Raw genomic sequence first — 18593 nt, 5'->3', positions numbered from 1 at the left:
TGGATAGCAAAGGTTTTTTATATATTCTGGTAGGAATTTCAGTTTAGTCAAGCTCTTTGTAAGTCAATTTGTCCAAATAACAAATATTCCGGAGTCTTTCAGCAGCTGTTATGTGATATAGTCACATACATAAATAAATAATACACGCGCGCATACTCCTAGCTATTTCGAACGAAATCCCTCTACAAACTAATTAATTGAAACTACTTTTTATTGAAATTCTTTGGTAGATTTCTATAAGTTATAGACAGTTTAAGTTCGAAGTTCATTACTTTGTTGTACTAAGTTTGTAAGTTCATTTCTTATATCAAAGAGATTATGGACCAACCCAATTGATCGACAGATCTATGAAAAGTGCTTCAGTTGGTTCTTTCTTAAATAAGCATTAAACAATTTTCATTATATATTTACGGCTGTTAATGATTCTGCTGAATGATAAATTGGTGACTTTTCGTCATTTTAAAATGCCCAAATATAAAAAGTATTTTTACGTTAAATTCAATCACGTTTTTGGACCTGGTTATATTGATTTTTGAAACATTGTTACGCCAGGTTTGATACGAAGTAGCTCATGATGGAGTTTTCCAAAGTTACAAGCATCAAACAAAAAGTAAATATCGGCTGAAGGCGTGTCCTATCTCGAGGAACCGGCTTGAAAAGTGAGTCAAAGAACGGTTCAACTATGACGTCAACGTGATGATGGGTTCGAAGGGATTGTCAGTCCATCGACGACTTCTGGCCATTCATCTCTCCGGCCCAACGGTTCAGAGGTATTGTCTTTATAGTTTAATTTCTCTCGATACTTTTAATTTTCTAACGATAATATTTCCAGTAGTTTATTTTTTGAGATAGACGTCACAAGTTTACGCAAGGATACAACCCTCAAAATGAAAAAAATAAGCTGATTTAAAATAATAAAAATATAGTCTTACTATGCATAGTTCGAAAATATTTGATGCTATATATAATTTAAAAAAACAACAGGAACATTTTAGTAAACATAAAAGAAGGGTTATGCGCACCTGAGGGTCATGGATGTATTCGAACGCTGTCAAGTTCACTTCAAACAAACCACCCAAAATCTATTTTATTTTATCTTTTTCATAGTTTTCATTATTTTTTGTTTCTATAATGTTTGTTTTTATGCACATTCGTTTACTTGCAGTGTCACTTCTGATTCCTATTTTACTTTTATTCTTTTTAGTTTTCTTGTTATTAGTTCGTAAGTTTTGGGTCATTCATGATTCTATACTTTTCCCGTCTTTTTAGATTTTTTTATTTCATTTCTATATTTTTTGAATCGACGTCCTGACGGTTCCTCCCGTTCTGTTTTAGTACAAAACATTAATCTTGTGTGTTAAAACGAAATTCATAGGTCAGTAGAAAATTGTACGATCAATGAACCTAATCAACCGCTCTGTTCTTGTGAATAACTACTACTATTTGAGATAAGAGAGAGGGGGAGAGAAAGATTGTCGTATGTCTACGGGAAAAAAAGGATAAAAAGAAAAGGAACCAAGACATAATGAAAATGAGACGACTAATTACGAGGTAGACAGACAGAAAGACAGATAGATAGATAGATAGATAGACAGAGGTAGAGAGAGAGAGAGTAGAAAGAGGGAAAGAGAGAGAAAGTCAGAAAAAGAAAGAGAGATTCGCCTTTGTTTGTGTGATAGAAGGAGCGAATGAGGGAGAGAGAGAACAAGAGAAATAGAGAGAGAGTTTTAGATAAAGACAGAAAGAGTAAGAGTGAGAGTATGAGAGGGAGAAAGAGAGAAGAAAGATGGAAAGAGAGAGAGATTCGCCTGTGTTTGTGTGATAGAAGTAGCGAATGAGTGAGAGAAAGAGTGAGGGAGAGAGAGAAAAAGAGAAATGGAGAGAGAGAGTTTTAGAGAAAGACAGAAAGAGTAAGAGTGAGAGTAAGAGAGGGAGAGAGAGAGAGAGGAAAGAGGAAAAGAGAGAGAAAGTCAGAAAAAGAAAGAGAGATTCGCCAGTGTTTGTGTGATAAAAGTGCGAATAAGAGAGGGTGAGAGAGAACGAGTGGAAGAGAGAGAGAGAGAGAGATTGAGAGAGAGAGTTATAAAGAAAGAGTGAGAATAAGAAAGGGAGAGGGATAGATAATGACAAAGAAAGAGGTAAAGAGAGAGATAAAAGAGAGATAAAGTCAGAAAGAAAGCGGGAGTCGAGAGAGAGAGAGAGAGAGAGAGAGAGAGAGAGAGAGAGAGAGAGAGAGAGAGAAAGGTTGACCGGCGTCTGCGCAAAAGCAGGTGAAAAAAACAAAACTAGGTGTAATGAGAAGAAAACGGATAATTACGAGATACGTAGTATCATAGTTAAATAGATAGATAGAGAGAGAGAGAGAGAGAGAGAGAGAGAGAGAGAGAGAGAGACAGACAGACAGACAGACAGACAGAGACAGAGACAGAGAGAATAATACAGAAAAAAAGAAAGAAAGAGAGTGTGAGAGAGAGAAGCTCTAAAATCGGAACTACAAAACTGTTTCACTGAGTAGGAACAATTATTGAATAAAATTTGAATGATTTTTTTCCTATAAAATATATAGATGCGCATGGCTATTTTACTAACTTTTCACCAAAACCCATCAACCTCATTTGTGATATTAAAAACGAACAAAAACCTCGTAAATGTGTTATTTAGAATAAACTCCCCTTACGAAACCTTGTGGGAATGTAGAAGAATATATTGTCAATTTTACGAATCAAAAAAACTCTCACGAAACTAACGTAAAATGCAATGTCTAAATTTCACCTTTTTAATCCCACTTATTTCTTTAAAAAAATAACAAAAATTGGAAATATACAATTTCTCAGATTACAAACCAATAACAAATTTACTTTAGAGGCTAAAGATAAACGTAAATGTAAATTTCATTCCAAAACTATTTCTTTGTGTTGAAAAAGAGCATAAACATAAACCAAGGTAAGGTAAAACTTTTACTAGTGAAATTAGTTTTTCTGCCCATTGGTCTTTGATCGATCCGTTTCGTATTGTAAGAATGCCTCTCGGGTCTCGGCCTGTTTTTGACGTTTTCCATCAACTTACACGTGTTTCGCCCTTTTCAGGTTTATTTCTTTCCTCTTCCACCTCTGACTCCGTTCATTTTTATTCAACTCTTTTCGGTGAATTTTTGTCAATACTTACTTGCCTATACTAGGCAGTGTCTAATTCCGAAATAACCTGATGGAATGACAGTTATATTTTCATTTATATATTATTTTCGTTATTACTTTTTTATTTGTTGTTAAGTTGTTATTTTTCTGAATTATATTACTTCAGCGGGCAGTTATTTATATAAATTTTTCAGTGTGGGCTAAAGATGTCTTTTAATTTGCGGTTATGACTGTCATGACAGAAAATGTCTCATTGTCAGTACATTCGGTATTTTTTACTCGGCTACCCCTCATATTTACAGCTTTTTCTCATTCTCCTGTTAGCACAGATAGCCGGATATGTCATAAAGCACCGCACCGGATGAATCCACCTGTGATAAACGCGAACGGGAAGGATGTTAGCGAAAGTACTTTCCGTTTTCAATTCCCGTAAGTAACTGGGATCGATTGTCCGCGGCTCGAGCGCCTCAAGCCCCGTCTCTCAACGCTTTGAACAGGTTTAGAACGTTGTCATGAAGAATGTCAGGGGCAATGACTTAGCCCATAAAAGAAAAACGAAAAATAAAACCCAGAACAGGTATAAAGTTAGTGTAACTTGGGTACTTACCAAACTTATTTTTTGACGGGAATTCAATTTACGTCATTGACGTCTTACATTCTTCTAAATTACGCTTAATAAAGTTAAACTTTGGCTATAGTTTAATTAAACATTTATTTATGTTTTTTAATCTAAGGTCTTGGTTGAAATGAAAAAGTTAGGGTCACGAGCGGGATTCGAACCCACGACTTTCGGCTGAATACACTGAAAATCCTGCGAGAAGCAGTTTATTTTGAATTGCCTTTTTTGTGTAAAGACTAGTCAATTTGTGAGATGATTAACATACAAAACTTCCAAACTATATTTAACTGTTAGTTTTGGTAAGAATGTAACGCTCCAATGTTAACATAATCAATAAACCTGATCTTTGATTACCGGTTTTTTTATTGCTTTTATTGTATATTACGACTACCTTCATTTTGGTAGTAATGGTGTATGAATAAGTAAATAAGTAAACAAGAATGGAGAAACTACCCACTGGTAGTACTCCTAATATATTATATATTATATATACTATAATATTTATATATCATATATTATGCTATATATTATACTATTATTACTATATAATTACTATATTATATTACTATTATACTATATTATACTATACTATAATATTTATATATTATACATACAGGAATTTTCATAAAAGAATTTTAAAAAATACGTTACTGTTCGAACATGAAATGTTATTAATTATTAGCAAACCAAATGACTGATATCATTGTCATTTTGTGACCAATTTTGATTGCACCACCGTTTTCAGCGTAAAAAACGCTTTAAAACGATGTGTCCGAATGTAGGGTCGTATTTGAAATTTTGAAGTTGAACTGGGCCTGAGGTATCCAGTGTAATTTTTTCCAAAAAAGGTAAAAATTTATAATTAGACTAAAATATTTCAGACAAGTATTTTTTGTTTCATTGCTTCGAGAGGAATTTAGCCGGGCCATCTAAAAAGGACACCCTGTATAGCACTTAATAGATATCTCTTGTGTCGTGTTTACGATTTTGTGAACTGAGAGTGATTTTATATATTAGTGTGAATGTATAGTGTGAGATTCGAAATACCCATGAATTTAGTTTTATAACCTGCATGCGTTGAAGGCTGAAATGACCTAGTTTATGACTGACATAAACTGAAGTAGGTAATTTTCATTTTATATTACAAGTTCTATTAGTTCAAGGAGGTACGTGTATTTTCAGATTTTCGCTTATACATACAAATCAATCCATTAAAATTAATTTTTTGAGATTAATTTGTGTCGTTTTTAATTACATAATAGTGCTTAATACATAAAAGAAAACCTGCTAGTCATTACAAGGAAACACTTTCCTTTGTATGTCGGTTTCAATCGTTAAAAATAAAAATGATTAATGACGGAGATGAGTGGTGAAAACAGGTTTTGCTCCTTGCAGGTCCAGGAAGTCCGATGAAGTCCGATATAAACTACAACTTAATAACAGGCAAATAAACGAATTAAATATAGTTTTATTATGAAACGTAAATAAAGTAAACTTTATCCTCGTGATCTTTGATCACACTTTAAAAAATAGTGTTTTCACGAATAAATCTTGACAGATAAGAGTAATATCATTTTGAAAAAATGAAAATAATAATGATACCAGAAAAACAAAATCTTTATTTTAACTAATTAATTAATTGAGATTAAAAAGTCAGTCGATCATATTCAAAAATTTCCAAAAATAATATAATTTTTTTGCTTACTCATAAAACATAAACATGTTTAATTTTCTTTCAAATTAGGCAGATTCATGCAACATTTTGTACTTTTTACAAACTTTTTTCTGACAAATTTTACTAAAAACATATTAAAATATAAAAACGAATACAGAAGTAAAGTTTCATAGAAAACAAAATTTTAATGTAGAAGATATTTAGTCATTAAATTAAATACTCAGTTAACATTTTATCAAAACCACTGATAGAAAAATTTCAATGTTCGCATTTTAACGACAGAACTCGAAGAACGTCAAAATAAATCGTGACAGATAAGGGTAATATCATTTTGAAAAAATGAAAATACCAGAAAAACAAATTAATCTTTATTTTAACTAATTAATTAATTGAGAAAAAAGTCAGCGTCACGAGCGGGATTCGAACCCACGACCTTCGGCTAAATACGCCGCTCCTCTATCACTTGAGCTTTCGTGACGTCTGATAAAAGAACTTCAGTCACAAGTCAGGATAGCTCAAGTGGTAGAGCAGCGGCGTATTTAGCCGAAGATCGTGGGTTCGAATCCCTCTCGTCAGACTGTCTTTTTTATCTTAACCAATAATTAAGATTAATTAATTGAAAGATGTTATTTGGTCAATCAGGCCACGAAATCTAATGAACTTTTTTAAAACATTTCTAAAGGCGGTATACATCTAAAGGACGTATGTTGATTAAAAAGGGATTTAAAATAATCCTCTTGGTAAGAATTACACGGTAAATTCGAATATTAAATTTGAGTTAATACTTGAACGCCATGATCTTTGGGAAAGTATTTTAAAACTTAGGTTTAATAAAGTTTAGAGTCGCATCATAAGTTATGGAGTAAATTTATATTGTCATAAGAAATATGGGTGACTATTTTTGTTTAATTCAGCAACATTTCTTGAGTAAATAGATCAATGTTGGCATTTGCATATGAGTTTGCTATTCTATGTTATCTAATGTGATTAATTGAATTACATTGACCTCGGATCAATATTGCCCGTCTTGTCTCCCGATTCTCCATTTCTCTTCAGTCCTGCATCCTTTTCGTTTGTTTCTCTTCTTCTTTGTTATGCATGTTTTTCTTTTATGTTCTCGTTGCATCTTACACTTTCATTAAACGGTTGAATAAGTTAAAGTTTTTCCCTAATTGTTTTCAAATGTAGGTAAACGTTCTAAACACATTCAAACAATGTTTACTATGGAAAGAGCGTAGTAATTGGAGAAAAAGCTGTGGGGTGTTATTAAAAAGAAAGTCCATCACCGACTCGAGTTGGCTTTTTCTTTTAAAGCCCCTTTATTTGTTTTTTCCTTTTCCTTTTTACTTTTTCCAGAGGCGGCATTGTTGTAATCCACACTTCATTATGACGGAAGCGGCATTGTTGGCATGCTTGGCATTTTTGATCGCTTCGAACGTCGTCCTGGGCCAGGACAATGCATTTTGTAAGTTCAATTATATATTTATATTTTTTTTTAATTAAAGGAGAAAATATTACCTAATGAAGGTTTATTCAAATTGTGGACCAATTCGATGGAATGTTGGAAGGATATTAAGACATGACCGATTTTCGTGTCAAGTTTCATAAAATTTGATGGGTTAGTTACCAGATAGCGGTATAAGAAAATAAGTGTAATCGTCGTTCTGACATATCGATAAACATTTAAGCCTCCTAAGCATGTTCTTATAAAGCGATTTTTGAACAGGGCGTTTACTGAGCAGACGTCAATAAGTCAAGGGGGTGATCCAACCTGTCGGTTTGAACTAAAACTTCATTTGATTCCATAAAACCCCCGAAATCTCATAAAATATTAACCCTTCGGTAAATTTGATTCCACCAATAGAATGAGCAATGATAACCCCAAAAGATTCGTTACTTTGTATTATATCTCATGATTGAATAAAAGAATTGAATAGTATTTATATGTCCACGTTTTATTGGTCAATTGACCGAGTTACTTCTTTCAATTAATTATTCTTTTTACGTAAGGTCTTGGTTGAGATAAAAAATTCAGTGTCACGAGCGGGATTCGAACCCACGACCTTCGGCTAAATACGCCGCTGCTATCGTTATTGCTACTTGAGCTTCGATCCTATCGGACATTAACTCTCCATCTCAACCTGCAAGGCCGTGGGTTCGAATCCCGCTCGTGACACTGACTTCTTTATCTCAACCAAGACCTTACGTAAAAAGAATAATTAATTAAGAAGTATTTATATGGTTGATTTTTGTCGAAATTTCAAGTTTTTAGAGTTTATCAATTTTCAAAATTTTAGACTTATATAAAAGAAACAAATATTTTTTTCAATTTTACCCAGTTTTTCTCTGTATACAAACTTCCATAAAAGTGTAATATAAACTCAAATCGATTTCAGCTTACATCTTGCACCCTTGTCATAAAAACGACCCCAACGTCAACGAGTGCCTCACCTACTCCGCCAACCATTTGGCCATGCACTTTAGAAGAGGTGAGTACTATCAGTGTGGAATATAAAATTTATGTTCTTTTTTATCATTCTTTCCTCTTTAAGGGATACCCGAGCTTGAAATAGAAGAAGTCGAGCCGATAATATTAGACGAGATCAACCTCGCCTTGGGAAACGGCCCGGATGGGTATCGAGCCACTTTCCGAGACGTCAAAGCTTATGGAGTGAGCAACTTGACAGTTACTGGAGTTCGGTACGATGTCTTTAATTATTACCTAACATCTCTAGGGCACAAAAGACTGTTGTTCTTGCTTTTTATCCATTGTTATCGGTCAATTATGTAAAACTAACGAAATACGGCGCATAGCCTGATGTAAATTATCTTTTGGATTATTTTTTTTAGGTCAGATCTGGACACTTTGCAATTGCAGTTGACTTTCTTCATCCCTAGAATTACAGTCAGGGCGCATTACAGAAGTTCAGGTGTACTGATAATGGTACAGGCCACGGGAGGAGGCGACTACTGGGGAAAATACGGTAACCTAAGCGATTTATTAATTTCACAATTATCCAAATTACATTTTAATTTTTGTTTTTAAATTTTATAGAGGGAGTGAGAGCGAAGACTTACCTCAAAGCGAGCAAGCAGGACGTGAACGGTGTGACGTATTTGAACCTGAAGGACCTCAAGATGGACTTCAGCGTCCGCGACATCCAAATGGGCATTGAGAACGTCCACAACGGAAACGCTGTCATAGGTTTGTTGCAAATTTTGCCAGTTAAATTAGTAACATATTTGTGAAAAATTTAAATTAAATTAATAAACAACAGTGGTATTACACTAAAGGATTTTATTATACATAGGTATAATTATAATCTTTATCTCTCTCACACACTCCCCATTTCTCTCTCTCTCTCTCTTTCTCTCTCTTCTCACTTTCTTTCTTTTTATACATCAAACCGACGTTTCTGTTTTTCTGTGTAACAATATTTTGTTTCATTTCCGTAATTTCGTTTACACTTACACTCATCTCACAATTTTCCTTTCTATTTATATATCTCTATCTATCTATTAATTTAACTTTTTATATGTCTAACAGACATTCCTTTCTTTCTGTGACTCAATATTTAAAGTATCATTTACCTAACTTCATTTACAACTTACTCTCTCACTCTGTCTCTCTCTCCTTCCATGGCTGTTTCTCTAGCTTTCTCTCTCTCCTCTCTCATACTCTCTTTCTCTCTCTCTCTCATTGGTTGTAAGGGAGGTTATACGTTAGGTAAACTTCCAAGATGAAATAAAGCGTTTCTCTCTCTCTCTCACTCTCTCTCTCTCTCTCTCTCTCTCTCTCTCTCCCTCTCTCCCTCTCTCTCTCTCTCTCTCACTCTCTTTCTCTCTCTCTCGCTTTATCTCTCTCTCTCTCCCTTTCTCGCCATTTTTCCCACAGACGGAATCCTGTATGTATTTTCACTTTCTTTCTATCCAACTGCCCCTACCTCTGCTATCTATTAAACGAACATTCAATATTCCTACCCACAGACTTCCTGTCTGTTCTGTGAACCTATCAATATTTTATGTAACATTTATGTAACTTCATATACCTCTTATCCTGAATCTCTTACTCTCTTACCATCTATTTCTTTTACTGTCTCACTCTCTCTCTCTCTCTCTCTCTCTCTCTCTCTCTCTTTCTTCCTTTCTCTCTGTACTTTTATTTCTCGCCATTTTCCCACAGACGGAAGCCTGTATCTATAGAAATTATAAATGATGGGGTGAGTGTGGAGTTCAATCCTTTTTAAAAAAGATGGTTCCTACTCACATTATGTTGTTTCGCAACAATCCCGATTTCGAGCCCTTTAGCTCATCATCAGGTTGAAGGACTTCTACAAACACGTCTCTTGACATGAATTGCCAAAGTGAACCCGCTGATACCCCCGCCAACGCGACGTTCCAATGAGGAGCTGGGTTTTAATGGCGCTCAATTTGAAGTGCGAAAAGCGGGAATTATAACACAAATAACTATTGTAATACTTAAGAAATTAATTGTAAATTATTGATTAATTTTATTCTTTCATTAATAAAAGAAAAAAATTAGAATAATACCTTAATATTATTAAATTATTATAAAAATAATAACAATTAAAATAATTAGTTTAATTATTTGGACGTTTAATATTATTTATAAACATATTTAAAATGGGAAGTAGATCAAAATCTGTTATATTATTAATGCATTTATCTCCATGTTCAAATTTACATTTTTTAATTTCAAATTTCTCAAACCAATCTAGTTCTCTACCTTTGTTGAAACTATGTAACACTGTTGTATTTAAATTTGAATGGAAATTATGTTTTGTTTCTTTTAGTTGGTACTTAAATTCCGAAAATTTGTTTGACTTAGGCAGTTGTTCTTTTATCTCGTTTTTATTTCTCTACCGCTTTGACCTATATATTTAATATTACAGTCATTACAATTGAGTTGGTAAACCCCGCTTTTTGTCAAGTTGTCTACCTTGTCTTTAGGTTTTGAAATGATGTTTTTTAGTGACCCCGTACTTCTAATAGCTATTCTAAAACCTTCTTGTTTAAAAATTTTACTAACTTTTTCCGATAATTCACCAATGTATGGCAAACAACGGAAACCTAATGATTCATTTATGGTGGGGTGGCTGAATCCTATTGTTGATTCTTTTAAAGTTAATTTTTTAATGATTTTAACTTGTAACGTATCAGTAAATATTTCTAGATACCCGTTTTTTTTGCTATGGTTTTAATAGTATCTAATTCTAAAAATTCTATTTCTATGATTGTTGCGAAACAACTTAATGTGTGGCTTGTATCTATTTTCACTTTTTTTCTATTCAACTGCCCTACCTCTGCTATCTGTTAAAAGAACATTTAATATGCCTACCAGACAGACTTTGCTCTCTTTCTGTGAACCTATCAATATTGTATGTATCATTTATGTAACTTCATATACCTCTTACCCTCATTCTCTTACTCCCTTTGTTTCTCTGGCTGTGTGTTCTCTCTCTCTCTCTCTCTCTCTCTCTCTCTCTCTCTCTCTCTCTCTCTCTCTCTCTCTCTCTCTCTCTCTCTCTCTCTCTTTCGTTCTCTCTACCTCACCCCTCCTCTCTCACTCCCTCATTCTATTAAACAAATTCTATTAGAAATTATGTCAATTGGATTTTTAANCAATGTATGGCAAACAACGGAAACCTAATGATTCATTTATGGTGGGGTGGCTGAATCCTATTGTTGATTCTTTTAAAGTTAATTTTTTAATGATTTTAACTTGTAACGTATCAGTAAATATTTCTAGATACCCGTTTTTTTTGCTATGGTTTTAATAGTATCTAATTCTAAAAATTCTATTTCTATGATTGTTGCGAAACAACTTAATGTGTGGCTTGTATCTATTTTCACTTTTTTTCTATTCAACTGCCCTACCTCTGCTATCTGTTAAAAGAACATTTAATATGCCTACCAGACAGACTTTGCTCTCTTTCTGTGAACCTATCAATATTGTATGTATCATTTATGTAACTTCATATACCTCTTACCCTCATTCTCTTACTCTAATCAAAGCAGTCCAACGGGGTTCGTCGCTCTCCCCCCTCTCTCTCTCTCTCTCTCTCTCTCTCTCTCTCTCTCTCTCTTTTTAGTTCTCCCTCTCTCTCTTTCGTTCTCTCTACCTCACCCCTCCTCTCTCACTCCCTCATTCTATTAAACAAATTCTATTAGAAATTATGTCAATTGGATTTTTAAACGTATCCAGTTGTTTGTGAACGTATATCGCCGGTATTCATTGATATTTCCCACAATTAAAATAATTTCATTGTCCGAAAAACTTTATATTTTCTCCATCCATTTATCTTCAAACTATTGCTTAAATAATTCCAAATGGACAGAAAACATTTATTACATGATTTGATGGGAAAGGTAGCACGTGCGCTCGTAACACAATCTTGCGTTTTGGACGGCATACGACTGTATTGATTCGCTAGCTTCTTTCTTATGATTCACTTTATTCATTGGCCGAAAGACTTTTCCTTTGATGTAATATTGCGTTCCCAGGGAAGATTTCATTTTATTATAATTAAATTATCTTTGGGCGAATTAATCTTTTGGAGGATATTAACAAATGCTCATTCTCCCTAAACTCGACATCGTTGAATTCCTTTCGGCCAAACCCATCGAATGAAGCCTTTATTCTATTGTCCGGAAAGTGGGATGTACATGATCTCTCAAACGAGAGATGTAGAATAATAGAGTATAAACTTGAATGAGCTTTTAGACAAATGAGGTTTCTTATGCGGTTGTTTTTAAACTAAAATGTAACCCGAGCTTATAAAGTTCGTGTCCTATTATTCAATTGGGCATTATGTTTATTGGCTTATCTTAAATAGAGTTTGTATTATTTTAAATCAACAAAATTTTAGGTTAGAAATATTTATAGGTAAACAGGCACATTTGTGTTTATTTCTATATCACAATGACAGGCAATTTTATTTAGATGTTGATGAACTTATATGGTTGTTTCGCGCCGTGAATTCATCCTGTATGTGATATTGCGTTCTCAATTTTTTTCAGTTCAGGTCCAAAGGGTTTAGGGCTGTTTTTGCTAGCTTGTCAGTCTTTCGTCACCAATGCCATCGTATTCTAGCACGCACTTCAGAATCACCTCCGTTCGTTTTCACAAGGGTTGGAGATATGTTAGACATTTCCAAAAGATATTTGCGTTGAAGGGAAATAAGACGAAAGTCGTCAATGGCGCTTGGTTCTATGAGAATATGTCTGTGCTGCTTGTGATAATATTTTATTGCAATATTTTCAGCTTGGAAAATCGATGGTAAAGAGCTTTGAGATTTCAACAGGTCCAAATTGTGCTTTTTGACTTCTGTCCCTCCTCTATGTTCTATTTTTCTGAATATCTCTTTTTCGTATTTTTATTTAGAAGACAGTAAAATTTTCTTTTACTTCCATTTTGTAAGACATTTTTGAAACAATATCATTTAATATTATCCTTTTTGGTATTATATGTGGGCTTTCTCTAGGTCAGACTGTATTTCATTTTGTCCTAAGAGCCAGTTTGAGTAGTTGTTGCCATCGTCTGGATGTAGATGTTAAGCTCTTTTTTTGTATCACAGGCCCAGAGATTTTGTTCAAACCTGAATACAAATAGATCAGGCTTCTTTTTATAATATACAAAATTTAGACAAACAGAAATGTAAACTCTTTAAAAAAATTCGAAATTAATTTTCAGACAGGTCGGGAAACAAGGGTGGATGTGTATTCACTATTCAGCGTGTGGTGATTAGTGACCGTTAGTCAATGATTAAGGATAAACGATTTTGAACACAAACCCAATTTCCACTTCAACAATCCAAAAATATTGCACACAGAACAAAACAAACATAAACGTAACTTTTTAGAAATGGATTACATCAACAAAGATAAACACAGCATCAATTACAGAACAGATACATGTAAACTCAGTCGCAGCTACGCCAATATCATTAATCATATTCAATATAGATAACATACATATATCATCAGGATCACACAAAACGTATAATATAACATATAAAACATTCATCACATTCCACACGTCAAACAATTTTACGTGGTCTATTTTTTCAACAATTTAGCATTCCTTTTCCTATTTATCCCAGTCTATAAAATCCTGAAAGGATAATCTGGCCGAACCAATACCAACGTTTTTTTCCCTTCGACGTCGTGATTAGTGACCGTTAGTCGATGATTATTCAGAAATCGTGTGATGTTGTCTGGTGTGATGTAGGTTTCAGAAAAACATTTTCTTTATCGTGCCAACGTTTCGATCTTTATTGAGATCATCTTCAGGGCTCGTAATGTTTGTTTTCTGCGTAGTGGGTGAGTTGGGCACTCTTAACACAACCCACAAGAATGACACATATACGCAGAAAATAAACACTTTGAGCCCTGAAGATGATCTCAATAAAGACCGAAACGTTGGCACGATAAAGAAAATGTTTTTCTAAAACCTACGTCACACCTGACCGTATCTCACGATTTCTGAATAATGATGGATATTACTGTAATTTTTTGAGTTGAGAGTGCCCATTGTTCAGGCACTCTTCCAGAAAACAAACACTTTAAGCCTTGAAGATGATCTCAATAAAGATCGAAACGTTGGCACGATAAAGAAAATGTTTTTCTGATACCTACATCACACCAGACCGCATCTCACGATTTCCAAATAATCACTATTCAATTTTAAATCCATTATATTTCGTGGTCCGATTGAGCAAATAACTTCTTTCAATTAATTAATCTTTATGTAAGGTATTGGTTGAAATGAAAAAGCTAGTGTCGACCTTCGGCTCGATACGCCGATGCTCTACCATTTGAGCTATCGTGACTTCGATCCACTCGGGCACCAACTTCCCACTTCAACCTACCTTTCAAATTTTCATTCCTTTTTGCCATTTTCAATTTTAAGTCAATTGTGTGGATTATGACCTCCCTTTATTGAGAGCTATTATTTTGGATACAACACCTCTTTTCTCTCATGCAATAATGGGTAAAATCTGAACTCTACCTTAAAAGTGCAATCAGGCATTGCAATAACCAGTCCCAAACCTCAAATCACAACGTGTCACTACGAAAAAAATGAAGTGTGACATATGTAATCTTCATTTCTAAAATTCTTCTCCTGCATATTTTGGCTCCGTATATGGTCAGAGTCAAAACCAAATACCACCAATAGAACACCACGTTTTATAACAAAATTTTTGAATCAAATTTGTTGACCTTTGCTTTTTGTATTGTTTAGTCTGTATGTCCTATCCACGTGAACTTTTGATCTGAAATTTATATTTTTATTTTTGTTTAAATGGGCTTTTAGATTAAGCTTCTCTGTTAAATTGAAACAATGTCACACTTTCTTCCTATTAATGGTATATGAGATGAAATATTTTTATCAAAATTCTTTTTTTTATACCAACTACCAAGGGTCCACTCTTAGAGAATCCTTATTTTCTTAATATTTGATAGTTGTACCAATTAATAGTCTTTGCCCTTTTTCCTTGCAGTTGCTTCAACGGTTTAATATGAGGTGTTATCAAAGCTATTTCTAGGTCATGAGCCTAGTTAGTAGCACTTGCTACCACACTACTACATCTTTAATCCTGATAATGTTTCTGTAGATTTGTCGCTCTGGTAAAAAATTGCAAAGTGATATTCTTTTACTTCTTGTTCTATTCTATTCTATACTGTCTTCTGTACGAACGATGTTTGGCTTATTGGCCGTTTGGAGTTTGCTAAGGTTGTAGGACGATTTGGATAATATACTGACTAAAATGGACGTCACATACTCTATTCTCAGTAGCATATACATTGAGAAGATTTCATTCTTCTTTGGTCCAGAAAATAGATTTTAATTATTTTTAAAACAATAAATCGTTTTAAGATTTTATAGACGGGGATAAATAGGAAAAGGAAAGCTAAATTGTTGAAAAAATAGACCATGTAAAAAAATTGAATATGATTAATGATATTGGCGTAGCTGTGACTGAGTTTACTTGTACCTGTTCTGTAATTGATGCTGTGTTTATCTTTGTTGATGTAATCCATTTATAAATAGTTACGTATATGTTCAAAATCCTTTATCCTTAATCTCAATAAAGATCGAAACGTTGGCACGATAAAGAAAATGTTTTTCTGAAACCTACATCACACCAGACCGCATCTCACGATTTCTGAATAATCAATTTATTTAAAGATTTCCGCAGTTTATTAAAGTAGGGGTTACACAAGTTTGATTAGGCCTGGAAATCAAGTTTTGATTGAGTGAGTGTTTTCTAATGAATTGTTTTTCTAACTTTACCTCAATTCAGAAAAGTTTACATGATAAATTTTAGTTACTAATTACATAATAATTATCGTTTTTTTTGTGAACGCTTTTAAAAGAATGCCATTTTTATTTTCATTCTTTATTGAGTTTTGTAAAAAGAAATTTATGAGCTAAATTAATTAAGGATAAAGGCTCGTTTTTGTAATTAAAAATTTATATAAAAACTTGTTTCGTTAAATAATCAAAGTAAATGCACATTTGTAAATAAAAAACATGTGGAATCAACCTTCTTTTGCTGTATAAAACACTCATAAACCTACTTTTGCATTAAATAATTAATGTAATTTTTTCATGTGTGAGTAAAAGTGTCAAGGTGAGTTGAACCTATATTATAGCTGAGATAGCAAAAAAACCAACTTTTTAATTAACTAATTCATGTTAATCTTCCAATGGTGAGTCTGAATTTAGTTTTGACAAAATGTTAATTTATTTATTATTTCGTTATCAAATAAATGTAATTCTACATTGTCAGTAGTTGGGTTATGTCTAAACACAAAATAAGTCAATAGATGAACCTAAATTTTCGTTAAAAACCCAGTGTAAATTTTATATGAATTTTAAATATTGGAATAAACCTGTTTTGTTAGAAAATACTACATTGATGGACAAAACGTCATGTTGAAATGACATTTCAGCACGTCAAAACGTCTTAAACTATTTTTACTTATTATTTGAAACTCGTGAGATACGGTCTGGTGTGACGTAGGTTTTAGAAAAACATTTTCTTTATCGTGCCAACGTTTCGGTCTTTATTGAGATCATCTTCAGGGCTCAAAGTGTTTATTTTCTGCGTAGATGTGTCATTCTTGTGGGTCGTGTTAAGAGTGCCCAACTCACCAACTAAAACCTACGTCACACCAAACCGCATCTCACGATCTCCGAAGAATCATTCTGTAAAAAAGAAAATCTTTTTTTATATTGGTTGATCTATAAAATACACCTTTCAATCTCAATAAATAGTTTATTTTACCTTTTTCAGAAGCCGCTTTGAATTTGTTTATCAACTCGCACAGCCAGGAGCTTCTCAGGGAAATGAAACCTTCAATAAAGAAAAAGCTTTTGTCCACCATGGCCCAATTCGTCGATAATCTGTTTTCCAGGATCCCGTACGAATACTGGATCATCGAATAATTATTATTTATTTCAAAACGCATTTTATGATATCACAAAATATTTATTTCTTTTATACACAAATAAATCTCTTTCCTTGAATCTCTTCTTCTTCTTTAATTGAATTAACATTACACAATTAATTAACATGGATACATGAAATCCTTGGCTCCTTAAAGAGGGCGTGTAGGAATGCCATTAGATATTAGAATCGAGCTTAAATTCGGGAGCGAGCAATTGAGTACACTGTTCCGATTTTTTGAAAAAAAAAAAAAAAGGATTGTTTTAATACATATAATACTAATAGTTTTGTTTCTCTACCGTGTCTAGAGAGTGAATGTATTTATTATCGTGAATGTGTAGTGTGAGAGGGCCGAACTCGCAATATTGAATTCCCTATCAACCGTCAATTAGGTTAGTTATATAATAGTTGTAAAAGGTAATGGACTAAGATTGCACCGCCATAACTAAGTGGATGGTATATAAGAAAAAAAATGTATTGAATGTATTAGTGAAAAGTGATGGGTATGGTTTTAGGAATTGATTGCGTTGGAGCTGAAATGAATTAGCTGCTAGTAGTCCTGTAGCCCAACCTCGGACGTATAAGACCATTGACTGTGATTTTTTAAATTATTTCCCCCAGGTCTTCTTGAAACCAATGATCAATTGTTTCCCATTTGAAGATAATATAAATCAATATTTTGCCGGAAAAAATCAAATAATAAATAATTAATAGGTGGAATGGCATAATTCTAAATGATTTTCTATTTTTTACCTTACATCAATTATATGAAATTTTAATTCTTAGATCAAACTATTTGTTTAATTCTATCTTCATGATTAATTTTTTACAATAATGACACAATTCGAGGTATACATTCTGACACATCATTTTAAAGTTTTTTTTTTTGGGAATAAGCAAAACAGCATGCAGGATGACCTTTGTAGAGGGCCTAGCTGAATTTGTCTTGAACCAACGACGGTATCCAAAAAAAATTTTCTGACAGTCAGGCTAGACTTCACGACTGGTGGAGGAAACTGTAGATCAATAGGATCTCTTCCAGGTTTGAGAACAGGATAACCCTTATTTGGATACCAGCACATAAAGGACACTATGGCAATGAAGAGGCCTGGCCAAAGAAGGCTTTAATACTGCGTTTGTCGGGCCACAACCGGTATTACCTCACTCTATGAACACAGCGAAAGAGAGTCTTAAAAACTGGGGTATGAAGCAATTCCTTAAGGAATGGAATCTATCCCCCGGGCACAGGCAATCCAAGGAGTTTGCTAAGGAGATCAAACTAGCAGAATCGAAATGGCTATTCTCTAACTCAAGGAAGGGAATTAGGAGGCTGATAGGTATCCTGACGGGCCACTTCCCACTGAGAAGTCACCTCTCCGTAATGGGTATTCTACCAGATCACTTTTGCGGTTTTGCGAAATAAAAGAAGAAACGGCAAGGCACTGCCTCGCTGAGTGTGATAGGTATGCTAGGTCTAGATTTGAAATCTTTGAAGGAGAGGACATTACCAAATCACTCCCCGAGTTTAAATGGGGTTTGTGAACAGGTCCAAGAGGTTTATGCAGGACACGTGAGCCGACCAAGTCCCGGACCTTTTAGGGATGGGGTACGAGTCTACCCAGGCATTTAGCCCCTCCCCTCGGGTCTTGGTCGCCCACCCTGCATAATATATATATATATATATAAAT

At 33.8% G+C, this 18593-nt stretch overlaps 1 protein-coding gene across 1 annotated transcript; it reads left to right on the top strand.

Annotated features, from left to right (window-relative positions):
* Nucleotides 1–667: 667 nt before the first annotated feature.
* On the top strand, nt 668–16939 carry LOC106664185 (protein takeout-like). The gene is made up of 7 exons (XM_014389641.2): nt 668–770; nt 6785–6893; nt 7825–7917; nt 7981–8128; nt 8279–8412; nt 8484–8633; nt 16753–16939. Exons 2-7 carry the CDS (start codon nt 6815–6817, stop codon nt 16902–16904), a joined length of 756 nt encoding a protein of 251 aa, XP_014245127.1. The 5' UTR covers nt 668–770; nt 6785–6814; the 3' UTR covers nt 16905–16939.
* The last annotated feature ends 1654 nt before the right edge of the window (nt 16940–18593 follow it).

The sequence above is a fragment of the Cimex lectularius genome, unplaced genomic scaffold (genome assembly GCF_000648675.2).
Source record: "Cimex lectularius strain Harlan isolate CLEC.00 unplaced genomic scaffold, Clec_2.1 scaffold251, whole genome shotgun sequence".
Taxonomy (NCBI): domain Eukaryota; kingdom Metazoa; phylum Arthropoda; class Insecta; order Hemiptera; family Cimicidae; genus Cimex; species Cimex lectularius.
The sequence above is the reverse complement of the archived record's forward strand: the minus strand, read 5'-3'. Positions and strand labels throughout refer to the sequence as shown.

Bases quoted from the DNA above. Each gene is read 5' to 3' on its own strand.
- LOC106664185 (XM_014389641.2), top strand. From the start codon at position 6,815: ATGACGGAAGCGGCATTGTTGGCATGCTTGGCATTTTTGATCGCTTCG. The intron at 6,894-7,824 runs GTAAGTTCAATT...AATCGATTTCAG, and splicing joins GGGCCAGGACAATGCATTTT to CTTACATCTTGCACCCTTGT. The intron at 8,413-8,483 runs GTAACCTAAGCG...TAAATTTTATAG, and splicing joins CGACTACTGGGGAAAATACG to AGGGAGTGAGAGCGAAGACT.